The 15,670-nt window shown below is 42.9% G+C and overlaps 2 protein-coding genes and 1 long non-coding RNA gene across 4 annotated transcripts; 1 reads left to right on the top strand and 2 right to left on the bottom strand.

The window, feature by feature from the left end:
• Window positions 1-423: 423 nt before the first annotated feature.
• LOC105187612 (UPF0183 protein CG7083) lies at window positions 424-4,778 on the bottom strand. Its single transcript, XM_011148537.3, has 8 exons — window positions 4,323-4,778; window positions 3,543-3,625; window positions 3,158-3,385; window positions 2,789-2,998; window positions 2,529-2,678; window positions 2,231-2,395; window positions 1,964-2,140; window positions 424-1,846 (listed from the first exon to the last, which is right to left on the bottom strand). The coding sequence occupies exons 1-8, from the start codon at window positions 4,384-4,386 to the stop codon at window positions 1,649-1,651; spliced, it is 1,275 nt and encodes a 424-aa protein (XP_011146839.1). The 5' UTR covers window positions 4,387-4,778; the 3' UTR covers window positions 424-1,648.
• Window positions 4,779-8,936: 4,158 nt separating this feature from the next.
• LOC105187611 (phosphoenolpyruvate carboxykinase) lies at window positions 8,937-14,842 on the top strand. Of its 2 annotated transcripts, none has more exons than XM_011148535.3 (7): window positions 8,937-10,004; window positions 11,726-11,986; window positions 12,085-12,269; window positions 12,508-12,902; window positions 13,453-13,800; window positions 13,870-14,136; window positions 14,285-14,842. In XM_011148535.3, the coding sequence occupies exons 1-7, from the start codon at window positions 9,772-9,774 to the stop codon at window positions 14,741-14,743; spliced, it is 2,148 nt and encodes a 715-aa protein (XP_011146837.1). In that variant the 5' UTR covers window positions 8,937-9,771; the 3' UTR covers window positions 14,744-14,842. The 2 variants fall into 2 exon arrangements, with proteins under 2 accessions (XP_011146837.1, XP_011146838.1); XM_011148536.3 differs by lacking the exon at window positions 8,937-10,004 and adding an exon at window positions 11,525-11,634.
• On the bottom strand, window positions 9,899-11,338 carry LOC112590290 (uncharacterized). The gene is made up of 2 exons (XR_003114099.1): window positions 10,739-11,338; window positions 9,899-10,035 (listed from the first exon to the last, which is right to left on the bottom strand). It is a non-coding gene; the product is annotated as an uncharacterized LOC112590290 (long non-coding RNA).
• Window positions 14,843-15,670: the final 828 nt, after the last annotated feature.

The following is a 15,670-nucleotide window of genomic DNA, read 5'->3' as shown; positions in this document are numbered from 1 at the left end:
TTAGTCAATACAATTTTATTGACGAAACAATATGTTTGTGTGAATCTTGATTGCAAGAATTCTTTCTTCTCCTATGTTTCTTTACATTTTACTCGCTCGTAGCGTCGTAATTCAAAATGATTAATATAACTTACCGAAGAACCTTAATATCAATCGCAGTGTTATAATGTAATCGTATTTATTTTTAGCTTTATATTTTATAATTATTAACACACACACGCACACACCCCCCCCCCCCTCTCCCACTTCTTTCTATCTATTTCAATATTTTGCTTCATATCCATATTAAAAAATTTGCTTTACGAAAGTTGGATATTTATTCCGTTATTTCCTCTAAGGACAATATTATATGTTAATTAGTCATAACAATCCTTACAATTAATTAGAAAGAATATTTCATCTATAAAAATTTATATATTATTTTTCACTTAGTTTTCCGTTTTTATTTTTATAATTGTGTGATTAAAAGATTTACGAATATAAATCATTTCGATTATAATTCTGTCTGTCTTATTATTATGATTGTACGACAACGAAGGATGAAGATGCCATATTAAATTTAGTTGAAGGTTGCTATGTCTTTGTACCTTGCAATCTACTTTCCTATTTCATTAACAGAAAACAAGATAAAATGCAGATTTCACATAAATACGTAGGTCTCGAAATAATAATTTCTTTTCTCAATTAACAGCTGCTTATTTCTTAATGAGATATAAAGTATTTTAGTATTTTCTTAATACAGGTGAAATGATATCAATATTTATATGTGCGAACACATAAGTCACAAAATTCATTTAATCACAATAGAAACTAACTGCTTATTTAAGATGTTTAATGTTAATTTAATTCACAGTTATAATTAGTCATACGAAAGGGCAGTTCCCCTGATGAAATTTTTGTTAAGATAAAATCAACTCGAAAAAATGACTCAAGCATGTCTGAAGCTGTGAGAAAATATCTGCAGAAAAATGATACATTACCTCACATGTTACTACATAAGTGTCTTGAAATGTAATATCTGAATTTTATACATCTTCCACAACTACTATTTTATCATTTTAACATTTACGTCTTACGCAACTTATTGTTATAACATCTTTGTATTCTAAAATCGTGATAATATTAATTTTAGAAAAAAGCTCAGTATTTTATGGGCATGTTGGGCAAAACATGCTCACTAATAACGGATAAAAATTTCAAACGTATCTTTGTAAGTGTATTAGCGCTCGTAAAATGTGTAAAATATATTCTCATACGTTTACAAATGTATATTCAAAATTATATTCACAGTAATTCACAAATATACGTTCCCAGCAAGCGTTACTTTACATATGACCATTTTCACTTTAGTTCGGACTGTTCATTTTAGTTACATCTCTCTTGTAACACTTTCTGCACTTAAAATTAAACGATTGGATATACGTTTGGAGGAAGGTCGAGAGAAAGATACGACTGAGATACCGTAATCGCAAAAAGTGCAGCTAAAGTGAACAGTCCTATTTTAATTACCTCTCTTTCTTACCTTTAATCGTCAGATTTAAGACGTTAGAAAATAAAACACGACTTTATCCTGTATATATAATAATCGTTCTTTATACTTGTCTCAGGTTACGCAACATAATGCGTTATTTCGTGTAAATTATCAACGTCATGCTGCTCTATATAAAGTTACACTCGCGATATGTTGATTTGCCATAACTTCGACAATTGCATCCCGTATACCGTAACAAAAAGTACAACCAAATGGATTGGTTGTGTTTGTCGAAGATGCACGATTCAACACCACAGGGCGCGCGCTTGCCTTTAGTTGCTCGCTCACTCTATCCCATTTTGTATAGGCAGTGATCTATAAAGCAAGATATTGGTCGGATTGTGTCGGATTCGGGACTCTCGTCGATAGTACGTAGTAGGTATATAGAGTATTTCGTTAAAAGAGGCGTAGCAAAGAACTAAAATATCTCACTGTAACAGGAGAGGGAGAAACGTCAATCAGTTTTCCCGATTCCGTGGAATTATTCTCAGGAGGCAATGTTAAAGAAAATTCGCAACGATGATACATGTTGAAGTTATAGTGTCCCGGATAATTGGTGTGAAGTACAAACTTTTTTACGCATTGAGTTTTGGCATTGAACAAGACATCCTGTGAAGAATGATAAAAATGTAAAAAAACGTAGAATCCGCAGAGGAGAGGATAAATATAATAAAGCGAGCAAAGCGGTGATATACTCACCAAACCTAAAGTAAAATAATTATAGAAGAAGTCTGATCGTCTTATTTTGTCCCGCTTGTGCGCGTGTGGACTATGGATGCGCATCTTATCCTCCGCTTTATAGAACACTCTAGACGGAGCACCAAGCGCGCTTAAAACATCTTCGCAAGTGTCACCGAATAATACCTGAAATGATGAAGGATGATCACATAATCATATCATGTAAAACCTGAGTCACTTTCCAATACTTTTAGATATCTGAGTAACACGATGTTAAATTTAAATTTGTTCTAATATAGTCTAATTGTCTAAGCGTAACCTCTTTCACTAGACATCGTTTCTTCGGCTCCAACAGTGCTCTCGTGCCGGAACTACCTTCTGTGAAAAGATGCAATTTGAGCCCTCTGGTGCGTGTTTTGTCTCTAATGATATCAGCTTTCTCTAAGTACAAATTGTTATGATAACAGACCTGTGTTGAAAAGCAAATATGTTAACGACGATATCATTGCGATCGTTCCATTTCATCTTGAAGGATCGTACGAAGGTGTGTGATCGAGGTGATTTTAAAAATATAATTACAAGTGGTAAAGGTGGCGGCGGTGCTTTCGAGCCATGTTCCTCACTGCTACCACTAGCTGGCATATTTCCGATATAAATCGCCGTTTTTGCAACTAGAGGAGAAGTCCCGTTGGGGAACTGCAACGAGCCTAATCCATGAGCGTAACCGGGCTGGAACTTTGAGTCGATGGGAAAGTAAAAGGACAGTCCCCGAAAGTTTAGTACAAACACCTGCAATTCATTATTATGAATACTCTAGTTGTATGAATATGTTGCATATACCACACAAATAATACTTGTACCGTTTTATTACTTACTTTTCTCTGTTCTTTTAATAAATCTTGCATTGTTGGTCACACTTGTGACCAAATGCCAAAGACAATTGCATACCTGTTTTTCGCTGTCATAAACACCAGGATGGGTGGCTCCGAAAGAATGCTCTATCTGTTCGATCGAAGGTAACACTTCCGGCGAATTGAACGGCAAGCCACAATACTTCAGTTTCACTAACTTCATATTGTAAATTTCAATTATCTTAAGTCTTTGTACAATGGGATCAAATATAAGCCGAATTCCATCATGAGGTAAATTTATCACTAGATCTACATCTAACGGGTTCTGCAAATACACATTCGGTGCTTAATGTATCATTTCATTAATTGTTTGTCTATGTATTTAAAGCATTGACATTTGGTTTGTATATTTAGAAGCTCTGAAATATTTTGCACACGTACAAAAATTCTTTGCTAAGAAGAAGTATCAAGTATATACTTACACTGTCGCTATAAAGTACTTGTACCCCTCTTATGATACCGACTTGAGATTGTATTATTGATACTGACTGGGAAAAATGCATGCCTACAACAAAAGTATAGTCACAAAACTAAAGCTTGGAGATAAATCAGCATATGTATTTTGCAAATATTTGAACAGATAATGAATATTACTTTGTATTATATTTTATCATCCCCCTCCACATTCCATTTGGTTCTTACGTCTATCGCTTATTTTATTCTTTATGCTACAGGCATAAACATCCGTGCGTATCGTCTATATCGATTATACATTTATCGCAATATATTTGTTGTTTACTAGCGTACATGCTGATGTAATAGGTAAAGTATGTCAAAAATACACAGGGTACGAAAGGAGAATTATTATATTACATTATATCGTGTCTATCGTCAAACGATGATGTCCAATGACGACAAACGAATAAGCAAATAGCAATCGTATGTGATGTCGTTCGACTGATTAATCTTAATATTCAAATAAGCAAACAGGTCAAAAGTAGGGACTGGACGACGCGAGTCGTAATGCGTAGCTATGTACGGTCGCCGATGTCGCAAGAACGCAATCAGCTGTGAGATCGTTCCATTTACTCGTGTGATCTGACGCGATTAAGTTGAGCAAAATTTCACGCGAATGATTTAACGCGCGTCACGCGCGAAGATCATAACAATAACACACTCGTCGCTCTCCCTCTCTCTCTCTCTCTCTCTCTCTCTCTCTCTCTCTCTCTCTCTTTCTCTCTCCGACACGTTTCGTCACTTGCCTAAAATAAATTCCCACTGCTCGCATCCGAGAGACCTTTCGGGCACCACCTCGAGCTCCAACATCTTATCTCTTTTCTCGTATTGCCTCGTTCGGAACAGCGGAACTGTACGCCACGCGCGAAGTGGTTCGAATTATCATGAGAATTGCTTTCACTTCTTCACGAGAGTTGCGTTGCTCCTTTGTCTATTGACATATCGCTCGATTATTAATCACCAGATAGCCATGTTGCACTTGTGTCCCAAACAATAAACCTCTTCCTCTGTTTTGACGCTTCTATAGTTCCTACAGTCTCTACGATTGGTGAACTGTCACTGAACAGCTGATATATGCCGCGGAACATGAGACTCATTGAGAAGGGCTCATTCTAAAAAGAATCTATGCGGTTGCCTTTACGATCCGAGGAACGTGTGCACTCTCAAGTGCTTCCTGCACTTTTTAGCAAAAAGTCTCTCTTTCTGGACGAATCGACCGGATGTAAAAGCAACAACCAGACGTTGCAAAAATTTTTATGTTTCATGCGCATCGAACGATTCGTGCGTCAGCCTGCGCAACTGATAACTACGCGCGTGCTAAACTACCACGGAATTGTACCGAGCAGCTAGCGATCGGTCGATAATGTCGGTGTTCTGCAATTACCTCGAGCTTCGACATTCGAGATGCGACCGATGGGACAACTTATCCGTGTATCTTTAATTAATAATAAGAGGATTACGTCAACGATTTCGTAAATGGAGGGGAGGGCACCATTGATTTATATACGAGATATATATTTTATAAATTACGACATCGATCTTAATGATATATTTTTCTCTAACAATTGAGAGACAATCGAGGCAATCGAAATAATCGAAGTAACGATCGATCGTTATTTAGCGAATGTTCGAAAACATCGTGCACGCAGTTTCCAACTTGCATATTTGTCGTAAAGGAAGGATTGTGCGCGCGGCCGAGCCCCCAAAGATCGCGAGCAAGCAGAAAAACAGTCCTCCCCTCTCTGCTCCCCTCACCCGCGCGATCTTTTAACTGACGAAATAAATAAAAGACGTTGCAGTTATTCCGCTGCAACATCGCGGCTACTCGAGATGAAGTTTCGTAATATTCGATTCAAAAATAGAGCGTCGGTCCCCGGAGATCGCTCCTCTTTATTACGAAGTGCGGAGGTTAAAGACCATGATAATGCCGCTCGGGAATTGCTCAACTCGTCGCAGGGGGGCTTCTTCATTATAAATACGTTAAGCAACGGAGCGCATATATATATATATATATATGTATATCAGCCGTTATAAGTGTTTTCGTTCTGCTAAGTGAGCATTTCGCGATAAAGCCGAAGAAGAGAAAAGAAACATCATAGTCACAAGTGATTTGCAAATCGTAGCTGATGTTTGCAGTAAAAAAGACTTTCCTTGAGCCACCTCACGTTCCCACTACACGTGTTAATTTACATAGTTATCTGAAGGTGAAAAAATGCTTATGCGAGTGGAGGGAGATAGAAGGTGGCGTGTTCGTTTCGTTCCTCTCGCTATCTTTGGTCTGTGTCAGCTGTTTCACACAATATTCCATCTACTAAACCGCGTAAGCGCGTTCCTCTCTCTCTCTCTCTCTCTCTCTCTCTCTCTCTCTCTCTCTCTTTCGCTCTCTCGTCAATTTTCTGCTGTATAATTTCTGTGTTTTCTACGTAAAACAAATGATGAGAGGAGTATACCTGATACATAACATTACAGTGTGACAATTATTCCTTCCTTCTTACGCTTACAATTATTGTTATTATTACTTTAACACGTGTCTTCTTCCTGCAACGTCTCTTTGCATATATATATATATATATATATACTTACTTTGACTAATTAGGGAAGAAAAATATAAAAAAATGGACGTTACACACAAGGGCGAAATAATAATTAAATCCTCTTCCTTTCTCCCTCTCTCTTTCATCCCCTCCTTTTTCTTATGAAATCGGTATCGATATATACATCATGCCAAGTCGAGCCTTCTCTTATGCAATATTCTTGATAAGCAAGTCGTAGGCCAACACGGGCGAGCCTCCAGATACGTCAGGCCACTTAATATGTGTTTGCGCGTGTTTGTGCGACTGTTATGCATGATTTCGCCATCCGCGAGTCCGTGATTCGGCAGCGTAGACGAGTAGAAGAGTAAAATATTATTAATGTAACGACATTGTACATTGGAATTCTAGGATTTTCAGCGATAAAAAAAAACAAATTAAAAACATCTGATAACTGATGTGAACTATGTGAATGTATGTAAGCGTAAGCAACAGGTGGAACACCTGTCTGTGAGTATGAACAAATGTATACGCAACGTGCACATAGAAACGGCTACGTCGCATACATCGCATACAAATAAGTCATTAAATAACAATTATCGAGTGGAACTATCGATGTTCACAATAATTCATATAGCGAACCGCTCCGTCATATCGGGGGAATGGTGAAGCGTACGCTCGTACAGTTACAACAATTATTATACCGCTTGCGTTGCAATGTGTGTACGGAAGAGTTTCGTTCGTGAATATTATCAAGATGTGTTACCAAAAATGTTATTAAACAGTTTCAGCTTTAGCAGTTTCAGCTTTAGCAGTGTCCACGTGTCGTATCGTATTAGCCGAATTAACGGCGATTTGACAAATTTAATCGACTATCTAAGTCGCTCGTCGATCATAGAGCCGTTACTGACGGGCGCCGCTTTATTGACGATGTAACGGGAGCCGCTCCTGACTCTGGTCCGTAGTCCACCTACCGGATGCGATAATATATAAATCCGATATTTTCCACGATAACATAACGGCGAAAGGACAAAGTCGCGCTCATTAAAAAATAAAAAGATGTATGCTCCGCGAGCTATCGTTCGTGCCCTTTTAACTTTTTCATCGCCAGCTACATACGTGCACGTTGTTCTCCGGCGTGTACAATGGCAATCGCGCGGCAATTCCAAATGCTATTGCATCATTTACTCCGTTTGTTTCACTCGTGTTAAACAAGAAGCGATTGTTAATAATCGCTTAATTAGTTTTGCCGCAGCGCCATATCGGCCTACCCTCGATGCGTTACACGCGAGCCATTCAGCTGCGCATCTTCAGCGCTCTCAAATCAATATAATGCATTCCTTCGTTCTAAATTAATCCCGATTAAGTTTTCGCAATTTGACTGACGGAAAGATACAGAAGACTGACGCGCGCGATATCTCGGAGGAAATACCGCTACCTCCGCTAGGTCATAGAGAATTTGGCGCCGACTGACTGAGAGATAGAAGAAGAAAGAAATTCGATTAAACGAGCTGAATAACGCCGGTATTATCCGGTATTGTAGAAAGAGAGAGAGAGAGAGAGAGAGAGAGAGAGAGAGAGAGAGAGAGAGAGAGAGAGAGAGAGAGAGAGAGAGAGAGAGAGAGAGAGGAGGGATTTGATTCCTTCTCCTCTCTTTCCTTAGTATTCGCAATATTATACGGCCGTGTGGGACACTCTCGATAGAATCGGAATAACAGTTATTTTTATAGTGTAACCTGCTGCGACACTAATGTCACTAAACGCCGCATATTTTTTTCTTTCTCACGCGTACGGATTTAATCGCGACGACCTAGCGATTACGCAAATTATTTCCAGCGATGAAACGTGTCCGTCTAGCTGGCTTCCCGATCATCCAGTTTGCGGAATTAATTTCCCCTTTTGAATTCTTCATCTGCAATACAGACTGTTCGATGATGCGCGTTAAAACGCGGAAGTGCGCGCGAGTCACTCGTCGCGAATGTACTCGCGACGAGACATGAAATAAGAATGGCAAACGGTGAAGTGCTTTTCACAGTCCATCCTCTTTGTACCTTTTCCTTTGAACCTTGTTCCACGGTATGATTGATACAGTGAAACACAATTTGATAAGTATCATATATTATACATATATATATATATATATATATATAGTTACGTCTTCTCTTTTCAAGATAAGAAATAAAGTCCATTTTATAATGAAAATGTCATGCGCACCCGTCGTCTTTATCTTATCATAATGAGAACAAAGCCACTCTTTCCTGTATATATATATGTAATTTTCTATGTATATTTTTGTAAACGTATATAATTTTTCACACGTACATATACTTGTTCGTACGCACGTACGCACGCATGCACGTACGTATATGCGTACACAGGACACAGATACGCGTGGAATTTTTCAAGTTCATAAATTAAGATGCTTACATTATCAGTGCGCGTAGGTGTTGAGATATTGCGAGACTATCAGGAAGACTGAATATCTCAAATCGCAAACGTGCGTAAACGAGACTTCGGATGACAATGATATGATTTACCCGGTGCTATAATTCTTTCTCTCTTCCCCTCTCGCATATCGCCTAGTGGTAAACATGATTAAATAAAAATCTCTTATGGGTGTTTATCACTTATCACTGTTTTGTGACACGGAATGTCGAGTAGGCCGGTGGCCGCTGAATAAAAGACACGATTCCTTTCGTCCGAGCCCATAATTGCGTGAATTGCGAGCCGCGAATAGTGGTCTTACCCGTTTGCCGGCGGTGCGTGTGTAAGTTAGTCGCGCGCGTAAGTGCGTGCGTGCGTGCGTGCGTGCGTGCGTGCGTGCATGCATGCGTGCGAGCGAGCGAGCGTTGTGTGCGTATGCGTGAGGCAGATAGCGGAAAGTCTGAAAGTCGGTAAGCGAGACGCACACAGTCACGCAAAAATAGAACAGCGAGAGTGGTTAACGGCTTTCGGTATAAAATCACTGTCTGAGCGTTGATTCCGATTTAATACGAAAGCGGGTTTAAACGTCATCGCCGCTATCCGTGACTTTTGCTTTCCCGAGACGTGGACACTCAACAATCGCGGGCACCCACGTATACACATATATATACACACAGACACACACACACAACAAACACGCACGTATGTAACGTCTCCTTTGTCATTTAATAGCTCGACATATTGCAAACCCGTTTCGCCCCGAACAACCCAAGTCCGCCCGCTTATTTTTTTTCTCACTTTTCCCGCCCCTCGACATAGAGACTCGCTCGTGACGTAAAAGGCGCTACACGCCTCTTTCTCTCTCTTCGGCGGCGCGCGCGAGTCGCTTGATTTTCAACTACATAACTCTTTATCGAGACCAGTCCGAATTCCGAGCGAAGAGAGTGAGCGTGTGCGGAGCTGCCATAGGAAAGCGGTAGCGTGGCCATTCGGAAGTGCATTCGGCTGCCACGTAAACCACCTCGGCCGACTGTTTCGCGGGTTCGCGCGAATCGCGGACGTTCGCCGTTAATCGCTCCGGGACGATCACGGATCACGTTCGCGCTCCCCACTATCTTATCGCTGGTTCAACGGTGACATTGCTCATCAACCAATCGGGTCGGGAACCGCTGGGGGATCGTCCGCGCACAATATATTCGGATATCGCATATAAAGAAGCCTTTCCGACAAGTACGACGACATGCCGCCCAAACTCCACCGTATCAGCTGGCAGGACTTGACGCGAATTTCGCGACGGTTCGACGGCAGCAGGAACTTCTTCCTCGACTCCGGCTTCAGGGGCAGCATCTCCGAACGGACGATTCATGTCACGAAGATCAACACCCGTTCCATACATCTTTTAACGCCGTCCGCCTTCAGGAACGAAAAAGCTCGCAAGATGCCGCACGCCGTCAATATCTATCATCAGTCACCGTAAGTAGCCCGTCCACATTCTCGTCCTCGTCTGTGAAAACAGATGACGATCGTTAATGTTATCGATTAAGAGAGTTACACGCTGATCGACGGACGGAAGGGAGCTCGAAGTAAGCGGGCTTTCCAATTTGAGCGGACTCGTTTCAGCGGAACCTTTTCTCCCTTTTCCCGGCTATCATTTCTCGAGAATCTCAGAGAATAGTCAGAGAGCCCAGGTGAAAATATCAAAGACGAACGTAAGAACCGACGTTGTGTTACTCGAACGACACAACACAGCAAGCAGAGAAAGGAGACGGCATTTACATTTAAAGAATAACAAATGTTTTGACCCGAGTCGTCTGGATCCGCTTCGAGGATAAATGATAATTTTAAAAATGTACGCTGCCGCAAATGGTATCACATTCTTGCTATCGGCATCGTGGTCTGTTTGATGTCGCGTATAATAATATGTAAATGCTTGAGATAATTACACACTTTTGCGTTTCAAATTGTTTTGTATTTGAAATGTTAAAGAGAATCTCCGGACGATTAGAGCCAAGCAAACGAAAGCTTATTACTTGTTGAACTGATAGTTATCGTCTTTTTTCTCGCTATTTTTGCATATGTATCGCATCGTTTGAACAACGGCGTTAGCACTCCGGCTTGCACTCGGCACTTTCATTTTAACTGCAAATATCTCCCAAGAAGTCTTTTCACTCGCTCTATATATATATATATATATTTAAAGAGCCAACCGTGAGCGCGCGCGACCAGCCGCGAACGCCGCTGATAGAAGGTGAAATAGGCTCGCTCGGGTAGACAATCAGTCTGGCGCAAAGAGACCAATGAGAGCAGCTGATCGCAGGTGCTTGTAGAACGTAATTATAGGTGGCGGACGTGAAAGCTTTCGCGCTCTATAAATAAAAAGTTACGTCAAGAACAAAGTAACACGCGGAGCGTGTCCCACTTCTATCGCATTATCTAGCGACGATGGATTCCCCGAGCAATTCGGAATCGAATTTTCCTCAGTGGCAAGATCGGGTAGGAGGAGCTGACGGAGGCGGAGGGGAGGTCACCGCTTATCGCGACTTTCTAGTTTTTTAGAGTCTCGTATCTGTACGGCCGAGCCGCGAATTAAAACCTCTAACCGAGAGATGCGAAGTCCACCTGAAATCTTCCGCGTGTTTTATTGCGGGACGCACGATAAAAATCACGATTGCAACAAACGAGGTTGTTGAGCAACGGTGCGGAGACAAAGAAGTCGCGACGAACGAGAGAAGAGACATGACGTAGTTTCGCTACAATAGACAGCGCGCACTCAACGCGCTCTCTCGCTTGGATAGATCGAGGGCCCCCCTGACGCAACAGTGTCACATTTTGCAGCATGCGGAAAATTTTCGTTTCGCAAGCTTTCGACGGCCATGAGCCGAGAGTGACCTGTGCGAACGAATAGTGCCACAAACGTACGGTGGGCCCCGCCTGTTACCACGAGCCAATGCTCAGCGACGAGAGTCGTCCACCGTTGGCCCGTGTAGTAAAAGTAAAAGTAAAGTTCAATGCATATTACGCTGAAGCGAGTAGTTCGCTCTTCCCCTTCTTGTTATGTAGCGTGTAAAAGATACTTTGCTACGGGAAACTGCAAATTTAGGCGGTAGGCGACACACAGATACGCTGCGCGGATCGTGAGAGAAACGCTTGAGAAAAACGGGACACGCCGTTTCTATTTCTTTTTTTTTTTTCAGAATCCCGAAGTTCCTGGTGACCCACGCGGCGAAAAATCCGTCGATCAAATACGATTACGATTACATCGGCAAGACACCGCTACTGAATGCATCCACGCTCGAAATCTCGGCGAAGCTACGCCGCTACATCGAGGAATGCGTCTTGCTGTGCTGTCCCAAGGACATTTACATCTGCAACGGCACGGACTCCGAATACATGCAGCTACTGAAGATCCTCCAGAAGAATGGCACCATCGAGAACCTACCGAAATACGAAAACTGGTGAGTTGCACGTCCCGTGCGTTCGATTTGCTCGTTTTCTTCATTTCTGCCGTGCGACTCGTTAATTTGCTACATCGTACGTTTTCAACGCGCGACAGTTGGCTGGCTAAGACGAACCCTGCGGATGTCGCGCGCGTCGAGAAACGTACCTTCATCAGCACCGACGTGAAGAACGACACCATCCCTACACCGCGCAAGGGTACAATCGGCGAGCTCGGCAACTGGATCTCCCCGAACGACATGGACGAGGCTATCTTGGAACGTTTCCCGGGTTGCATGAAAGGTTAATGGAATTTCCCTCTTTCTCTCATTATCTCGATGCAAGTCCGATCGGAGAAGGCAGATCTCATCGGGATCTGTCATTTGACATCTATATAAATATATCTATATATAGCTATAATGCTGACACGACAATGTTATCTAAGCCTGAAAAAGTCGGAGAATGAAATTCGCGGATGAATATTGCTCGATATTGTCTAGCCGCGAACGCGACGATAACTGATTTCTCTCTGTTGTTGCAGGACGCACCATGTACGTGATTCCCTTCAGCATGGGGCCCGTGGGCTCGCCGCTGTCCAAAATCGGCATCGAGATCACCGACTCTGCCTACGTGGTCTGCTCGATGAGGGTGATGACCAGGATGGGCAGTAAGGTGCTCGAGAGTCTGGGAAACGACGACTTCGTCAAGTGCTTGCACTCGGTGGGCGTCCCGAGGCACGATTCCAAGACCATCATCAACTACTCGTGGCCGTGCGACCCCGAGAGGACGATCATTCTCCACCGACCTGCCAAGAACGAGATCGTGTCTTACGGGAGCGGTTACGGCGGCAACTCCTTGCTGGGGAAGAAATGCTTCGCGCTTCGCATCGGCTCGACGATAGCCAGGAAGGAAGGCTGGCTTGCCGAACATATGCTCGTACGTGTGCCTGACTGAATACGATTCAGCCGCGTTCCGATATTCACTGCCAGTACTGAAAAAAAAAAAAAATATATATATATATATATATAGTTTATGTCACATATATTATAGATTTTCAGTGCTGGCAGTGAATATCGTGAACATAGGATGATGGTATCTGTCCAATCGAATTCAATGTAATTCGTTTCTTTCCCCTAGCATCACCGGGCTCCGCGATAACGAGCGATATCGCGCTTATTCATTATTAACGAGGTAAACAGCGGCTTTATCACTCGAGCGCATCGATCGACCGAGTCGTATAATTTATATATCGAGTATCACCGGTTATTTTATCGGGAATTCTTCGAGAGAGAGAGAGAGAGAGAGAGAGAGATACCGCGTGGATTATTGGGAACTAAAGCATACACATTTTGTTCTCCATTTTTTTCTCGAGGACGCTGATATTTTTGCCGTGTCGACAGCAATTGCCGTCATAAATGAACGGGACTATGACCTGTCCTGCGACAGGAAATGAAATAAGGAGGGTTTTGCGTTCACTCCGTTTCAGATACTGGGCATCACGAATCCTAAAGGCAAGAAGCGTTACATCGCCGCAGCTTTCCCGAGCGCCTGTGGCAAAACGAATCTGGCGATGATGCAGCCCACTTTACCGGGTTACAAGATCGAGTGCGTCGGTGACGACATCGCGTGGATGAGATTCGACGACAAGGGACGATTGCGCGCCATCAATCCGGAAAACGGATTTTTCGGCGTCGCGCCTGGCACCAGCTCGGCCACGAATCCCAACGCCATGAAGACGATCTTCAGAAACACCATCTTCACCAACGTGGCTTCCACCAGCGACGGAGGAGTGTATTGGGAAGGAATGGAAAAAGAGATCGGAAACGACGTTCAGGTAATTAGCGACGTGCCGGTGAATTACACTGACATTAGTTTGCAATGTATTACCGATACTTTGCGATAGGTGGTAGACTGGAGAGACAACAATTGGATGAGAGGATCCAAAACGCCGGCCGCGCATCCCAATTCGAGATTCTGCACTCCGGCTGAGCAGTGTCCCATTATCGATCCCGCTTGGGAAGATCCAGCCGGTGTCCCGATCGACGCTATACTATTTGGAGGCCGAAGGCCTCAGGGTGTGCCTTTAATTTATCAAGCCCGAAGCTGGCAGCATGGCGTTTTCATCGGCGCTTCGATGAGATCCGAGGCTACAGCTGCCGCCGAGCACAAGGTATATATCGTATAAGAATTGCGCTAAATCCAAAAGAATTATATATATATATAGGTAAAGTTTAGAACGCGAGATCGTTCGAATGAACGATCGTGAACACTGAGAGGAACGAAGCGAGTTGAAGTTACAAGCCTGACGTGCTTTGCAGGGTAAAATAATCATGCACGATCCATTCGCGATGAGACCGTTCTTTGGCTACAACTTCGGGCATTACCTGTCGCACTGGTTAAGCATGGCAAACATGAAGAATGCTAAACTGCCAGCGATCTTTCACGTGAACTGGTTCAGGAAGAGCGCGGACGGCAAGTTCCTGTGGCCAGGATTTGGCGAAAACTCCCGTGTCCTCGACTGGATTCTTCGGAGGATCGACGGCGAGAACATCGCCGCGGAGTCGGCTATCGGCCTGCTGCCGACCCCGGGATCCATCAACATAAAAAATCTCAATGAGGACGTGGACATGACGGAACTGTTTCGTCTGCCAAAGAGCTTCTGGAAGAAGGAGGTCGAAGACTTGAGGGAGTATTTTGACGCTCAAGTTGGACGGGATTTACCCAAAGCTATCGAATTGGAACTCAAACGACTCTCTCATAACGTCGATAATCTTTAATTCGACTCGGATGATCGTGACTATAGAACGGGACTATTATCTCGACGTCTTCGACGATATCTCCGTTGAAAAGAAAAAAAAAAAAAAAGAAAAAAAGAATGCAAAGTATTCATATCCGAGGGCAAAGTTTCGCGGCTATCGGTGGGGTCTGGAGGCCTCGAGGCGATAATCGGGGGAGGGGGAGAGGGGGCACTGACATTCCCGACTGTAATTTCTCTCTCGTCGGTGCCATCGATTAATCTTACTTGACAAAAATGAAGATTTTAATCGTAATTGCGAGTATATGCATATATTGACTGTACCAACATGTGACAAGAAAATCTTTTATATATTTATCTCGCGCAATTATACGAAATGCAACAACGTTTTCTCAATCTCAGTCTTACATACGTTGCTCTTACTTCTACCACCTAAAAGCCCTTCCTTTCCTTCGCCACCGATTCCATAATCGGTCGTTTTATGCTCGATTTGAATTTGCGAATGAAACATACTCGTCGAATCGAGTGCGCATTTTACGCGCAGGCGTGCGCGATATTTCTCTCATAGATTTTCGCGTCCATTGGCACTTACCATTCCGGAGAATAGTCCTCGCTCGGCTTGTCCTCTGTCTCCGCTCTGAATCCGTCATAATATTATACTTTATTCCTCTATGCACAATTGCGTTGCTTGTTGAGTTGTTCTCCTATGCAGCGCCCAGTTCAGCAGTAATGGAGGACGGTTCAAATATGTCTACTGCGATCTAAAGGCAGTGCTGCACTCGCATGTTATCTGAATAATCCAGGGTACCTATCATGGAACTCGGACGGAATCGATTCCGTCCGATCGGAATAATTCCGTTTCCCCTAGAAAAGACAATAGAAATCTAGGATATAATGGAATAAATTCGATCGGAATCGATTCCGACGAGTTCCATAATAGATACCCAGA

The sequence above is a fragment of the Harpegnathos saltator genome, unplaced genomic scaffold (assembly GCF_003227715.2).
Source record: "Harpegnathos saltator strain DR-91 unplaced genomic scaffold, Hsal_v8.6 scaffold774, whole genome shotgun sequence".
Classification (NCBI taxonomy): Eukaryota; Metazoa; Arthropoda; class Insecta; order Hymenoptera; family Formicidae; genus Harpegnathos; species Harpegnathos saltator.
Note: the sequence above shows the minus strand (reverse complement) of the source record. Positions and strands in the feature narration are given on the sequence as shown.